Below are 16,387 nucleotides of genomic sequence, written 5' to 3' on the forward strand. Positions count from 1 at the left end.
CAAGTCAATGGCTTTGAAATCAACTGGGACACATGAGCTACATCAATTTTTTGGCCCAATAGGCCATAGTCTGGTCGTCTTTCTCATCAATCTCACTTGCTTGTGTCTTAATTAAGTGGTCACCCTTTCTTATCCTAAACACCCCTCGTTTCCCTTCATGTTTTGTTGCACCACTGTTCCATACCTGGTGCCATTATTTATACATGACTAGTACATATGCTGTTGACCACAACAGTGGGCATTTTAGATACGGTTTTCATGTTTTCTTTTATTAACACTTTTATCGCGTTTGCTGACTGAACCTGGTGAATTCCAATCTTCCTGAAATTCATTTTATGTATAATTGTAATGCTATCCTGTTCGGTAAATGCGTCTCTCTGTGCACTTCGTTCACTAACAAAATGAAAACAAAATTTGCAAAAAATGAAGTGATCATTTGCTTTCCTACCTCTTGTTTTTCACTTGTATCCTTCCACTGTTTACATTCTGGGAACGTAATTTCTCTTTTTCCATCGGCACGCCATGTAAGTGCATGCATTTTTTCTCTTCCTCGAGTGCTGCGTCCCCTCTAAAATCGCTGATCCTATTGTGTTCTCCTTGTTGCTCACCTGTCAGACCCGAGATCTCCAACAAATTACTCTGCCTAATTGTTTTTATGTAAAAACGTAACCACCCCAATTAGCTCCTCGGTTGCCACACCCTCCAAATGCTCATTGGCGCTTATGCCAGACAGACACCTATCCAGTTTTATTGTTTGGAAAAAACATTCTACTTTAGAAGTCCTACTTCAACACCTTTAGGTCACATAAAATAGAGACAAGACTAAACCCCTGGGGTCACTGCACTCCCTGGCTGTAGAACAAAGGTTACAGCCTTTGGAGTAAGATAATTAAAGTTCTGGGAGTCATGCATTTCATTACCCCATACACTTAGGATTACTTTTAAAATCTTTTTGAGGTGCTGCTGCACTCCTGCAGCCCCCCCAACAACTCTCTTTTACATGTTGGTGTGCCCCTGCCACTCAGGGTCCACCTCAAAGGAGAAAACTTAAGCAAAAGAAATCTCCGCCGGGTATTATGATGCACTCCATCCAGGAGCATGCATATTTTATTAGAGGCTTCAGGAGCGCTCCTTTTCATTGTGTGGGGCTTCAGCCCTGCCTCTTCCCTTTTGTCGCGAGGAGCTTTTTCCTGTGTTCTGGATGCCCAGTCCCACACGGGCATCTCAACATCTTTTGTTGAGGCAGCGTGGGGTGCTTATTCCATGCTGCCCAGCTTGTTCCCCGCCCGTCTGACTCCTTTGACTGCTGGCATGGCAGCTAGATTCTCTATTGCCTGCTCTGTCCGTGCATGGTTATTCTTGTAGAGGCTGTTCCGTTCCCACCTGCACTAGGCATGGTGAGCGAACACGCGTCCACCTCTATTGAATGTGTGCAGTGGCGCACCACCTCCTTACCTACACATCAGAGGTTTGGGAATGGGGTCCCGTGTCCCTTTCCTCTGCTGCAGAGAGTGCAATGGCGCTATCTCCTGTTTTCCTTGTTAGTTAGGGGCTTCTGGGGAGGGGTCTCCATGCATGTCCCCTTTCTGGGCCATTAATTATGGATTAATGAAGCAATACCCGGGCCCTGGCACACCCCAGGGGATACTTTGAAGACTTGCAGTGGAGCCCCATGCACCCCAGCGCACAAGCAGGAGGTCAAAGAAAAAATCCCATTCCCTTTGATATGTCATACCCTTTTGGGCTGATATCCACAAACGTTGGCACATTTTGCTCCTGGTAGTGGCCCTAAGCTACCTGGAGCATTTTCAGCCAGCCTCCTGGCCTCTAAAGCAGAACTCTTTGCGGGGAGCTGGATCTTCTGTCTCCTTGTGCCAGCTTTTCTCCTTGTCTTTGTCTCTGGTGCTCTTCTCCTCCTGTTGGGGACAGAACTCCAGATCTTTCCTAAACGGGTCTTTAGCAGGTGTAAGGGAACCAGCCTCCCTGAACCTGGAAAGACTTCCTGGTCCTGGGGACAGCTGTAGGTAGAGTCCTTAGTCAATTTGGGCATCAGGGAGTGTTTCCTTCCTGCTGCGCATGGTTTCTGCTGCCGTTCAATTGCTGTGTCTACATGTGGGTGGAACGTTTTAAATGCCAGGCACCCCTGACCACTCCTAAGGTTCGACATCACCCCTCCACGCCTGATCCAAGCCAGAGAAATATGACAATTCTTGACGACCCATAAGGTGTACATGTAGGTGCTTGGGGCTTGGATATTCAAACTTGATGCACATGTTTCACCCCAGTTTGATACCTTACTGGGCTTTGTAGGCCTAAAGGAAGCATAAACTGCACTTTAGGACAGATTTCCCCCCATTTGTATAATATGGTGACACTGCAGATAAACCGGTCATCCTACTGACCTTCCCTATGAGTACCCACTAATATTATAAGGCCTACCCCATGTCAACATCTAATCTTTCAGAGTCCCCTATTCCACCAAGATACCTGCAAGGAATTACCGGGCTTCGTACGTCAGTAGTCTCACAAGTGCAGCCTCTACATTTGTGCTTACATGTGTGCACATGTTCATTTGTAACTACACCAGTGTCTCTTATCCTAGCTGCGGCACAGCAGAATTATCTTAAAAGGTGGACACTGACAGTAAACAAGTGCAGTCCATTAATCATGTGATTAATGTGGGTAAGACACAAATAATGAGACTCATCCACAGTAAAAAAAAAGTTCACAATGGGGTGATCAAAAAGCAAAACGACTGGGTGCGCTAAATGGGCACACCCATTTGCCACACATATTCATTCTCACTGACTCTGGCTCAGCTCACTCACTTACTGGCATCAATCTCACTCATTCTCACTCACTACCTTTCACTAACTCTCATTCACTTTCATCCACATGCACCCACATTCAGACACCCAAACTCACATATATGCACTTTGTCTTTCTCACACAAACACACTTTCACCCACAAGCATCTGCCTAAACAATTTTTTTTCCTTGCCTGAGTTGCCAGGAAAGGTCTCATTCCAGCTCCTGGTGCTCCAATTGTTTTTGCATTAATAGTAAATAAAACACTAATATTCACTATTAGTATAATAAATAAAGGGGCAGAAAACAAGGCGAGTGCAGTCCCAACAACGGTAAGAGTTGCCCCTGTGTTGTTGGTAATGATTTTGCCATCTCTGAAGTCAGAGGTCGCAAAGACAGTGCTAGAGATTGCAAGGGGCATGCCTGGAGTCACAGCTGCGACCCCTGTATATTGTCCATACTTTCTGCTAAAACAAATGACTTCCACTTACCATTCACTCATTTAGTCTGCATTTCACCAATATGCAACAATGGAAAGAAAAGCAGGACACAAATTAAAAAATAAAAATCCTTTATTACAAAAAACACAAAAGCTACAGGTCTCTTTGCAAAAAAACAAAGAAAAAAAATCAATACAAATTCAAAGCTCAAGCTATATTTTTATTTTGAGTCTCACCACCTCAGAGTGTGTAGTTTATGTCATTACATTACAGCATGCAGTCTGAGCCTGGAAACTAAATGGTCTCTCTGTTGGTCTTCCAGCTAAGCTTCAGCAGGAGATTGATGATGTGGTTGGACTCATGCGCCACCCCAGCATTGATGATCGAGTGAAGATGGCGTACACAAATGCTGTGATTTTCGAGATACAACGTTTCCTTGACATAGCGCCAATTGCTCTTCCACACTCCACGACCCGCGACACTGAATCCCATGGCTATCACATTCCGAAGGTATGGAATGCACAGATGCCACTGGTAGCAACAGATGATTCATTTATTTTATGCTTTATCAGATTGTTAGACCTGACATCTTAGGTTGGTCTTCCGCCAAAGTTTTTGCCTGCTTACCTCCTCTTTTTGCTGATTTTTTTTTGTTGGTCTTAGGGCTCTGAGTACTTTACCACTGCTAACCAGTGCTAAAGTGGATGTGCTTCTCACCTTAAAATATTTACATTCGGTATATTCACAATTGGGATGTTTATTTTATTTATAAATGCCTAGTACAGTGCATTAACTTTGTCCAGGGTCTGGCAATTAAATTCTACTAGTGAGACTTTCTTCGTTGAAATCATGACTGTTTTTTTCTTGATATATGTAACAATCCTCTTGTAGATTTGTTTTCACAATACGAGTAATTTGTATGTCTAACTGTTGAAATGAAATAATTTTGTTTCCGTTGTTCTGAACATTTAAAAAACAAATGATTTTGTTTTGAAATAATGAAAAAATTAGTAAATAAATACTCCAGACCAAAGGAACTGGTTCATGGCCTGTTCGAATTACTGTCGGTGATAAATGTGATGACTAGACAATTTGTTGTTCGACATAATGGGCCCTTTCTATTTGTCATCTCCAGGGCCAACCCCATCAGATATAAAACGAGTGGGCCTGCAGCACGATTGTGCTACCCACACAAGTAGCTCTTTAAACATGTCTCAGGCCTGCAACTGCAGGGCCTGTGTGTGCAGATTCACTGCCATTTTGATTGCCATGTAAAACCCTTTGTCAAGCCTTAAACTCCCCTTTTATTACACATATATCACCCCTAAGAAATGCCCTAGTTAGCCCATAGGGCAGGGTGCTATGTAAGTAAAAGGTAGGACATGTACTTTTAAGTTTTGCATGTCCTTGTAGTGAAAAACACCTAAATTCATTTTTCACTACTGTGGAGCCTACTTCTCTCATAGGTTAACATTGGTAATTCTTTATTACACTTTTAAGCTGTAATTCCTGATTAGAAAGGAGTGGCTCTGTCATGTTTTATGTTTTATATGTTTGGGATGGTAAAGATAAATCCTCTTTACTGTTAAAGTTGGATTTAACATTACTATTTTAGAAATGCCACTCTTACAAAATGAACATTTCTGTGCTCTTAAAGCTCTGTGTGCCTGCAGCCTCTCTCCAATACACATCTGGGGTGGGTGACAGCTTCACTTTGTGCATTCCCTTTAGACAGCCACACACAAAAGAAGGTTAGGTCAATCAATCAATATGGGGAATTGTAAGCTCGCTACTCACCCGTAAGGGTCTCAAGGAGCTTGGGGGGGGGGAGGGTTCGTAGCTCTGTTCAGTTGAAGAGCCAGGTCTCAAGAGTCTTCTTGAAGATGTTCAGGGTGGGGGTGCATATGATGTCGATCGGGAGCTTATTCCAGGTCTTGGCCGTGATGTAGGAGAACGCCCTCCTGTCCTGGCTTTGAGGATGCGCTGGGTTTTGGCGAGGTCTGCGGATCGGAGGTTTCTCTTGGGTACGTGGAAGGAGATCTTCTCGTTGAGGTATTTGGGTCCAGTGTTGTGGCGGCATTTGTAGGTGTGGGTGAGTATCTTGAAGGTGACTCTTTTCTCTATGGGGAGCCAGTGGAGGCTGCGCAGATGTTGAGTGATGTGTTCGTGTCGAGGGATACAGAGGACGAGTTTGGCAGCAGTGTTCTGTATGGTCTGTAGTTTGTGGAGCGGAAACTAGTTGATCCTGGCGTAGAGGGCATTTCCATGGTCCAGTCTGCTGGTTACGAGTGCATGTGTGAAGGTCTTCCTTGATTCTGGGGGGATTCATTTGAAGGTCTTTTGGAGGATGCGATGGATGTGGAAGCAGCTGGAGGCGACGGCGTTGACCTGTCGGGCCATGGAGAGGGAGGAGTCAAGTATGATGCCAAGATTTCGGGCGTGGTCCGTGGGGGTTGGATGGCTGCTGAGGGAGGTGGGCCACCAGGTGTTGTTCCATGGGGAGGGGAGGATCCGAGGACGAGGTTCAGGCAGTTGCTACTCATCCGGGATGAGACGTCCTTCATTCCTTCCTGGAAGTTGAGTCTGGTGGTGACGGGGTCCTTGGTGAGGATAAGCTGGGTGTTGTCGGCGTAGGATACTATGCTGAGTCCATGCTGTCTGACAATGGCAGCGTGTGGGTCCATGTAGATGTTGAAGAGTGTGGGGCTCAGCGACGATCCTGGGGGCACTCCGCAGTTGATATTCGTGGCTTCAGAGAGGAAGAATGGCAGTCTGATTCTTTGTACTGCCGGTGAGGATGGAGCAGATCCATTCAAGGGTGGTTCCCTGTATGCCGGCGTGGCGGAGTCTGGTGATAAGTGTGCGGTGGGAGACGCTCAAATGTTGCAAAGAGGTCGAGTAGGATCAGGGCTACGGTGTGTTGCTGGTCGAGGACGGAGCAGATGTTGTCTCTGGCTGCGAGTAAGATGATCTCAGTGCTGTGATTGCTTCAGAATCTGGATTGGGAGGGGTCGAGGATGGAGCTTTCTTCGATGAATGTAGTTAGTTGGGCATTGACGATATTCTTGGTGACTTTTGCCGTGTAGGGGAGAGGGGAGATGGGTTGGTAGTTCTTGAGGTCCGTGGGGTCTGCTGATGGCTTCTTGAGCAGGGGTCTGACTTCTGCGTGTTTCCAGTCATCGGGAATGGTGCCTTTCTTGAAGGTGGTGTTGATGGTGCGTCGAAGTTGGGGCGCGATGGCGGTGGCGGCTCTGTGGAAGATGTGCAGTGGGCTGGGGTCCGTGGAGGTTCCTGAGTCGATGCCTTTCATGGTCGAGGTGGCGTCCTCGGTGGTGACTGGGGTCCAGAAGGAGACGGTAGGCCGGATGGTGTCGCTGGAGCGGGAGGTGGTATCGGCATCAGGTGCCTGGTTGTTGAAGTGGTCGTAGAGGCCCTTGATTTTCAGATGAAAGTAGGATCCGAGTTTATCGCAGAGGTCCTGGGAGGAGGTGATGTCTGTGGTTTCGCTGGGGGGCTTGGTGTACTCCTGGATGACGCTGAAGTGTTCCTTGGAGTTGCTGGAGTTTGCAATGATCTTGTTTCGGATGAAGTTCATTCTGGTGTTTCTGATGTGATGGTGGTATGTAGTAATGGGGTACTTGTTGGTGGTGCAATCTTCTAGTGTTTTGCTACTTCTCCAATTCCTCTCGAGACATCTGCAGGTGAGTTTGGATTCGTGGAGGCCAGTGGTGAACCAGGTGGCTTTCCTGGGGCGCTGTGTGTCGGAGTTGCGTCGGGGTGCGAGTTTGTCTGCTCAGTTGAAGATCCATCTGTGGTGTTTTTTGGCTACGAGATTGGCGTCAGTCGAGGTGGGGGGTGTCTCGGTTGAGGGTGTGGTTGAGCTGTTTCTCTGTGATTTTGCTCTAGTTCCTTTGTGGAGTAAGTGTTGCCATTTTGGGGGCCTGGGTTTGTTGATGTGTATGTGTACGCAGTAGTGGTCCGTCCAGGGGGATTGCGTGTTGTGGCTGAAAAGGATGTTGTTACCTCCAACGAAGATGGGGTCGAGAGTGTGTCCTGCCTTGTGGATGGGCATTGTGATGAGTTGTTTCAGGCTGATGTTGGCGAGGTTGTCCAGGAGGGTGTTGAAGTTGGGGTCGCTGGGGTTGTCAAGGTGGAAGTTCCGGTCTTCAAAGAGCATGTAGTCCATGGAGGCGTTGGCGTGGAGTGCGATAAGGTCAGCGATGGTTGTGGCCAGGGTGCCGAGAATGGTGGTTCTAGGGCTGTCTTTTATCTGGAAGTGAAGGTGTTCAGTGGTGGGGAGGAAGTAGTTTGTGGTGGAGGTGGAGAGTCTGAGGGAGCATTTGTGTGCGATGGCGAGTCCTCCTCCTGGGCGGTTGGACCGGTCTTTCCTTTGGATCTTGCATCCGTCGGGAATGGCCGTGGCGATGTCAGGGGTGGAGGAGGCGTTGGTCCAGGTTTCACTGGAGAAGGCAACATCGGGTGAGAGGGTGTCGAGGAGGTCCAAGATCTCAGCAGCGTGTCTGTGCAGGGAGCGCACGTTGAGGAGGATGTACTTCAGGGTTTCAGAGGTGTTGGTGTTCGGGGTGTGGGTGGGGGTGGTGGTCGTGGGGGTGCTTGTGGTGTGGAATGTCTGGCGGCAGTGGCGGAGGAGAACTGTCTGTGAGTGCTGGTCGGCGTGGACAGCTGGCAGTTGTTCCTCCCTGGGTTGAGTGCGAGGAGGGTAGCTGCATCGTAGCGCTTGATGGTTGGAGATCCAGTGTTCCTGACACTGGTCGTGGTCGAGTTGCGGACGGGCACAGACGGGTTTGCCTTTGGCGTGCCAGCGGCGCGGCCGCGATGGGGAAGGGGGAGGGAAGTGCAGCTAGGAGGCGGGGGCAGGAACCGGCAGGGTGGAGGGGCTGCAGGGGAAGCGGCAGCGGGAAAGGGTGGCAAGCAGGCACGGAGAACACAATTCACAACAATAAGGCCACAACAGGGGCACAAGATTAAGTAAGAGGCACAAAATCAGGCACAAATATGGAAAAATAAAGGTGGTAAAGAAAGCACAATCCAGGAATACCAACAAGGAACAATACCATAAATGGGCACAATCATGGAGACTGACAGGGACAGACTCAAACCTGTGAACGGCTGTGAGGCGCGGTGAGCATCAGTGGCACAACAGCGGAGCTGAGAGGGAAGAGCAGGTCCCTGACCAGGAGATCAGAGGTATTGCTCTAGGTGTGTCTGAGTGTCCATCTGCATCCTGATGGTGTATTCTGGGGGGGCAGGATGGGAGGCAGGGGCTGACACTAGCACCTGAATAGGCATTGTCCTATCCCCACACAAAGGGTTTATTACCCCCTGTAGTTAGCCTGGAGCCAGGGCTCGAAAGAAAGGACGTCTGTGCACTTCAAAGACCCTTCTTTAAAGTCACCCCCACTTCAAAGGCACAACTGGGTATAAGTACTGTGTCTCTGAGCCCACCAAATCAGACACTTCTCGACCTGTAAAGAACCTCTGTCAGAAAAACTGAAGTGCTGCTACATGGACTGTCACTTTGCTGGACTGCTGCTCTGGAAGAACTGCTTTTTTGCTGGGCTGCCTTGCTGCCTGCTGCCCTCTGACCCTCCTGAGGAAGAGCTTCACTCTGCTATTAACCTAGAGGGACCTGCAAAGGCTTGTTGGCTTGCCTCCTCTTTTCTGAGACTCAAGGATGTCACCCTCTGCTCCTGTGCCTGGTCCATTGGAAGTGGACCCAGGTGCTTGCTCCAGTTGAACCGAGGCATCTCCTGTTTGCGTGTAGCAGAACCGACGCATCAACACTTGCAGGAGCAGAATCAGCGCATCGCACTTGGAACCAGCGCATCACCGTAAAGACCTGATGTATTGGAACTAACGGATTGCTGCCACTGCAGTGTGGGAAGATCGAGCAATCCACTGAGAGCATTGAGAACTCTGTGCATCACCCATGGATCCACCGCCTCTCGGCTCGGCGCATCATCTTCCGAACCAATGTGTTGCTGCCACTGCATGAAGAAAATTGACGCATGTGAGGGACTGCAGGATCAACACAAAGCATTGCTCAGCTGCACTCCATATCTCGCTGTTGTAACTAGGATGAAGGTACTGTGTTCTGCAGCCTTGCATGGCTCCTGTATCTGGCCCATGCTCCATTTCGGTCCGCCTGAACTCTTTACTTTGCCCTGGTCCAGCGCGACCAGATAACCCCAATTGGCACTTATTGCTTCAAAGCGCTACAAATATTTTTATTCTTAAAAAATTTCTATCCCAACTTCTATTCATTTGATTTTTCTCGTTTTCATCTTATTTTAGTTATAAACAGCATATCTATTTTTCTAGCCTAGTCTGGAGCCTTTTTGTGGTGTTTTCATTGCGTTACTGTGTGTAGTGTTGCACAAATACTTTAAAAATTGCCTCCTAAGTTAAGCCTGCCTGCTCAGTGCCAAGCTGCCAGAGGGTGAGCACAGGATAATTTATGGTGTGTGATTGACTTAACCTAACTAGGATTGTGGTCCCTACTTGGACAGGGTGCATACTGCTGCCAACTAGAGGACCAATTTCTAACATATATCATGTGCATTTAAACATCTAGCTGCTCCATTTATATAGTTGTATAGCTCATTTAAAGCTGAGGCACCATTTCCTCCTGGTTTGGAGTTCCATGTTGAGCATGGTTGATGTGCTCAGGTGTCCTTGTGTTTGGTCAGTGAAGACTGGTGTGTTCAACATAGTATTTAGTGAAGGTTTATATTGATACATTGGGAAGAATATGATTCGTCCCACTCAGCAAGAGATCTTTGTAGCAGGTGTCTTTTTTGAGTGGGTGCATGTGCAATAGGTGAATGTCTAAATACTTGTGCACAGGACAGTTCCTCTCAGATATTGGCATCAAAACTAGGCCTGGGCCGAAAACTATGCTACGCTTCCGTAGTTTGCGCAACTGCACACTACGCGAATTGCACGTAGCACAGTGCAAAAACGTGTAGCGTAGTTGACATTTTTTGCTCGCTTGCGGTCCTCAACGTCAAGTTGGCGACCGCGAGCGGGCAAAATGACATCCCTGCGAGAATTTTTTCTCGTTCGCGGTCAGCAACATCAAGTTGCTGATCGCGTGCGTGGAAAATAAACCTCCCGGCGAGATCAGCAACATCAAGTTGCTGATCGCGTGCGTGGAAAATAAACCTCCCGGCGAGATTCTTAACGCGGGGAGGTTAGGTTTCTCATTGCGAGTGGTCACGTATGCTCGCGACCGCTCGCAATGAAAAACTACCAGTCCTCGTTGAGAAAGCTGCTGCTCGAGTAAAAATCTACTCGAGCTGCAGAAAACGACCGCTTGCCATCTGCAAGATGCCGTTTGCAATGATTGCACAGTGCGACAAGCATCCAGCACTGTGCAATCATTGCGAACAGCATTTCCCTACAGCACTACACAGTTCACGTAGTGCTACGCGTAGCTCGCGTAGTGCGAAGTGCACTTTGCTTAGCTACGCGTAGCGCTACTACGCAAATATAGCCCAGGGTTAACAAAACATACCCCAAAATATTCTCTGACTCACCGATTTCAGCACTTTTCCTAACATACTAAAGTCCCCTGACCAACTTGAAGTCTATTGGAATGGAACTAGATTACTAAATTATTTATGCATACTATAGGTTGCTTGACATGCCTGTGGACCTGCAGATAAATAAGTGTCAACTATTTTTAATGTCAGTTGCAGCTGGGTACAGTGTTAATCAGCCATAGGCGTATTTGGGGTGCGTACTGGATGCGTAATAGGAGTTGTATGTAATGTATTGTGTTTTACGTTACTGTTTGGTAACCTGGCAAGTGGGGCTGATGGTAGCACAGGCATAGCTAACTGTATGGCATATATGTGCTAAGTTGGATCCCCAGAAAATGTGTTGTCTAACGTGTTCTCCTGAATGTCCTATGTGGGTCATCCCTTAGAGACGAGGGCATGTGTGCATCCTAGAGGCGAGTAACAATTGAGTGAGTAAGTGAATGAGCTAGCGATGGAGTACTCTGCCCATCTGCAAATAATATTGTACAATACAGATTGTGGCTGACTTGTGTATCATGAATTGTTATTCTAGGGCACAAAAGTCATCCCAATTCTCACCTCGGTTCTGCATGACCCTAAGCAGTGGGAGACCTCGGATGAGTTTAACCCGGCACACTTCCTGGATGAAAAGGGGGCGTTAAAGAATTCAGCTGCTTTCATGCCTTTCTCTGCAGGTAACACATTAATTTTCAAAGTCAGTTGCTGCTGTGGAATACTGACTATTAGAGGTACACATATAAGCACAAACTACTGAGAGATGCTTAGTAATAATATACAGTGGGCCAGATTCACAGAACTAACTTAAGACAAAATCCTAAACTAACAACCATTTTGGTATTCACAGAAGGCACTGGGGGGGCATATGTATCATCCGTTTTTTAGTCGCAAACGCTGTGACTCGCAAAAAAGCAGCGTTTGCTACAAAAAATTCAGAAAATGCGATTTATGATTAAAATTGCATCGCAAAATTAAGGAATCGCAAAATTTGCAACTTCTTAATTTTGCGTCAGCATTTACAGAATCACCATCACCAAGAGTTGCCTGCTGAGGCTGGCCTTTCTTTGAGAGGTCAGGAGAATCACAGCTTCCAGGTACAACTGTAAGCACTTTGGCCACTTTGTGCCGTTTACAGCACAATTTTGACATTTCTAAGATAAAAAGGTTATTATAGCCGGTTCTGAGGGGTTACTCAGGAGATAATAAAATATTTTGTTTTTGTGCTAGACAAGCCTAAATTTTCTCAGAGGTTTTTGGTGGCCCAATCCCCTCCCCTAGAAACAGATCTCCACACATGGTATCAAAATGAAGTAAGTTTCAGTCTACTTTCCCTGAAGTTGTCTAAAAGCCATAGATTTTCCTTTCAGTTCAAATCATTTGGTATCCATTTTGACATAAGTTCCTACGGTTTTCAAGAATGAACTCGCACCATTTTTCATTTTCCTTCATTTTTGTTTCCACCTCCTTTAATGTTTTGCCTCTTGTCCTATCCAGGTAGGTCTGCTGTCATATTATCACTGATTGTCTTCTACTCATGGCAGGGCGAAAATAAAAAGCTAGCCTGAATTAGTAGGTTGATCTTAAACCAGAGCTACCGCTCAGGTAAAACGATCAATCAGACAGGACTAGGACACACGCCAAAAGGCGGCTCGAAAGGAGCCCAGATGTTTATACGGGGAATGAATGGAAAAGAAGAATTTTGAGAAGGAGGATCAAACAAATTGCCCTGATGAAGTCCCTATAATAAGGGATGAAACCCTTTTGGCTGGGTGTATTTTAAGTGTTCTGAAATTGGATACTAAATAAAAAAAACTTTATGGAAAAAGACACCAACATCTGGAAATTAATTGAAAAACAAAATATGGAAAGTAATTGAAACCAAGAGTGATTGCAGATACATGCATTTCTAAGTGGAAAATTTAATGTGAACACAGAAATTAGGTTGCCCTCCTAATATTGTGAAAACAGTTAATTAATATTGTTCGATAGAGTGAAATATACGAACTAGGCAGACAGTGGGCACCGAAAGCAGAAAAGAAGTAATATAAGGGGAAGTATTTCCCAGTAGACCCAACAGGAAGTAAGTTTATACTCAGAATTCAGTAGTGGGAAAGTTTATATTGTGGTGAGTTGTTGCTTGCAAAAGTATCTTTAGCTAATTCCGGTAGTAGAGAAGACTTGTGTTCTAATGAATTATATAGTCAGTAGTAAATAAACAATGTTGAGAGATTTCAACATTTTAGGCATGTATGATCACAGGTTTCCCTCACTAAAAATAGTTGGTTGGACCATATACAGGTGTGTTATGGTCACTTGCTACCAAGAACTGTACTTCTTTCTGTGATGTCGGAGTTTTCACTGGGTAAAATTTGCATCTTTTGTTCCTCTCTTATTTTTTATTTTATTTATTTGGTTTTAGTGACTTAAAAACAAGCTCACACATGATAGTTAAGTGGATACTACAGTGCAGTATCACCAGCTACACACCACAATGGAGATTTAAGCATAGTCATTGCTATATGTTGACTATTCCTTAAACACAAATACAGTTGTCATGCACTGCTCCTTCACAGTCAAGAGAGTTCATTCCGGCCTTATTGTTATGACCTGTATGGCTTTTTCTGCAACATCCTCGCTACTCTACATTCTAGTTTCCTCATATTTGGCTCAGTGGTTGACGATAAATTGCATGTGCCTTTTGTTTCCAAGTTTGCATGTTTGTGAATCAGTGCCTGGTTGGTTGCCTGCCCAGTGCTGGCTTAAGTCCATTGTAGGCAGCTGCCTTGCAGCAAAATACAAAAACGCTACAAGAGAGAGACATATTGCAATGAATGTTTCAAAAAGGATCTGGTTGATAGTGAATGGCCGATGGGATGAAATAGTAGTACTGCTTGCATTTTGTCATTTGATGGTGTCAGTGCTTAATTTGTAAAATAATAAGTGCCCAGGCGCTGACCAGGGGGCCACTGCACCTTGCACCAAACATTGGTCCTACCAGTGCTGCCAATGACAGTACCAAAACAACTACTAACCATCTCTCTCTCTCGCCTGCAAGTGCCACAGTTCAGTTAATTCCAGGTCCCCAGAGTTAAAGGAAGGGCTTGGGAGGCAATTATTAGTAATTTTTTATGTACATTGCATACCTAAACAACCATTGTTCTGCTCATCTCTAAATTAGATGAGCAGCTCCACCATGGGGTAGACTGTCATAAGTGCGGTCTTGACAATTAAGTGCGGGTGCTGAGCACCGCAAACCAATTAAGTGCAGGCGCCCATCACTGAAAAACACTTGCTCAAGTTAAGCACTGGTTTGTCTATGTTTACCTGTTTTTAGACCTTTTGGGAGATATACTGCTCAGAAATGTTTACCTAGCTCAGTGTCTTTATCCCTCTCACTAGGGAAGCGGCTGTGTCCAGGGGAGGGCCTGGCCCGCATGGAGATCTTCCTCTTCCTCACCTTCCTCCTGCAGAAGTTCACCTTCCAGTCTGTCGCTGACCCCGCCAGCCTCGATCTCGCTGTTCTGAGGAGAGCATTTCGCAGCACTGGCCTTTCCTTCCAGGTGCGCGCTGTCCCCCGGCACATCGCACAGGCCTGAAAACGGAACAGAGAGAACAGCGAAAGAAATCATGAAGATTACACATATAAAGATTAGCATAAATCAAAATGGGCATTGTATGAGTTGCTTTGGTGCTTAACTAACATGAGTTACTGTAAGTTTTAAGCTACTTATTATGTTCTCTATCGTTATATGTTATTCATATTTGGATTGGTGCTTCTGTTGGAAGGAAAGGGGATATGTAGTATCCTGCATTTGTGATGTAATGTATTTTACACCTCCTGCTCAGCCAGTGCTTGCTCTCTGTTCTCAATGGAATGTTGGAGTCATGATGTGCCTCTGAATGTTGGGACACAGAGAGGTGGAAGTGACAGTTGGGCATGGGCTGAGCAGCATACAGGCTGCTCCTGGTGGGGCTCTCCTTCAGAACTTCACTGCAAATTATATATTTATAATAAATAAAACAGTTCAACTCAAGGAACGTGTATTTTTAGAGACAAAGGAGGAATGTGAATCTCTCACTGTTTAACTCTATCGTAGATGTTTGCTATGGAATCCTTCTAATTGATGCCTACTTCCTGTTCTCATAGGGACACATTTGTTTCACAGGTGTTGTAACAGGATATCAACTGATTCAACATTCACCCAGAAACAATTGATGGACAGAATGCTGTACAATGCAGACATTCACCCCCAGTCACAAGGATCTGGGTACACCCTACCTCCCTATTGTCACTTTTCTCACTTTTGATCCAGCGCTCTCACTAAAATATTGCACAAATGACACTATCTATTACCACAAAACTTACACTACAACACTAGGCCCATAATAACAATAGAGCGCTTGAATCATGAGGCGATAAGATCTAAATATAGTTGTTTAAACCATCTGCAATAATCAAGACCAGCTTGTCATTTTAGAAAGTTTATTTTAACACATCTAGAAAAACTTAGGTTTTGGTATTTTATTAAACAAGCATTAGAAAATGTCATAAAGAAAGATTTATTCAGTATTAATAAAAAGAGCATAAATCAAGAATTATTATTCATTAGCAGGAATAAGTAAAATTAAGCATTTCCCAAAATCCTAACTATATCTCTGTCTCTACCCTCATCACCTAGTAATAAAGTAATTAATAAAAACTCCTGTCCTCACGTGTAAAGTCCATCAGCATAACATCGTCCTCCAGAATTCTCGAGCGTAAGCCAACTATGTGTTCTCTGAACCTATTCTTATACCCTAATTTTAGCTGAGCTAACTATTTTTCACATTCCAGCAGACGAATTCTAGTTCTCCATTGGCTGAGCCACCTCGTACCACAGTAAACTGTGACACCTCTTTCTTGCATGCCCGGGCAAATTCACTAGTCCATTGTTCATTTAGAAGTCTTGGCAGTTCTTCCTTAGTCTGCTACATTTTGTAGCAACAGTTTCCTTCTAACCTTGAGCTAGTCAGCTCTGAACTCCCGTGGCACGTTAACAAACGTTAGCAAATTTCTCCAAAAAGTCATCTTTTTAGCAGTTCATTCCAAAACCTTTCAAAATAAAAGCTCAGAGGCCTTTTCCATCCTTCCCAGAATTATTTTCACTTGAGCCATTTTCATCATTAGGCCATCTTTCAGAAAGCGTCAATTTTCTGCGCCACTGTCCCTGCGTCACTTTTAAAAGGGTACTATTTTCCTGCAGCCATCTCTAAGCTTCATTTGTAAAACTATTATATAAACAAACACAAAGAATAATTAATGAAAGAAATACAGTTTGTTCTGTTGCCTCCCATCATTGCTAATTATTAACCCATTAGTCTAAATTACCTAGCAGTAAAGCACAAATAAAGCAGCATTTTATATCTACCTGTCTTCATAATCCATAAAGCCTTATGTGCACCTAGAATAGTAGAAATGACATCACATAGACAAGGGAAGCAAAATAAGCACATGCCATTATTTCAAAAACAGCTGCTATTAGTTATGACATGACAATAGACAAGATTAATTTATTATTTTCTACATATAAGAGAATG

At 45.2% G+C, this 16,387-nt stretch overlaps 1 protein-coding gene across 1 annotated transcript in view; it reads left to right on the forward strand.

Annotated features, from left to right (window-relative positions):
- LOC144783063 (cytochrome P450 2C5-like) overlaps positions 1–14,826 on the forward strand; it is a 524,719-nt gene extending 509,893 nt beyond the window's left edge. Inside the window, exons 9-11 of the mRNA XM_078662233.1 lie at positions 3,571–3,758; positions 11,346–11,487; positions 14,210–14,826. Of these exons, the coding sequence (XP_078518359.1) occupies positions 3,571–3,758; positions 11,346–11,487; positions 14,210–14,406 (527 nt within the window). The 3' untranslated portion in view covers positions 14,407–14,826. The remainder of the gene's footprint in view (positions 1–3,570; positions 3,759–11,345; positions 11,488–14,209) is intronic.
- Positions 14,827–16,387: the final 1,561 nt, after the last annotated feature.

This window comes from Lissotriton helveticus, chromosome 9 (genome assembly GCF_964261635.1).
Source record: "Lissotriton helveticus chromosome 9, aLisHel1.1, whole genome shotgun sequence".
Lineage (NCBI taxonomy): Eukaryota > Metazoa > Chordata > Amphibia > Caudata > Salamandridae > Lissotriton > Lissotriton helveticus.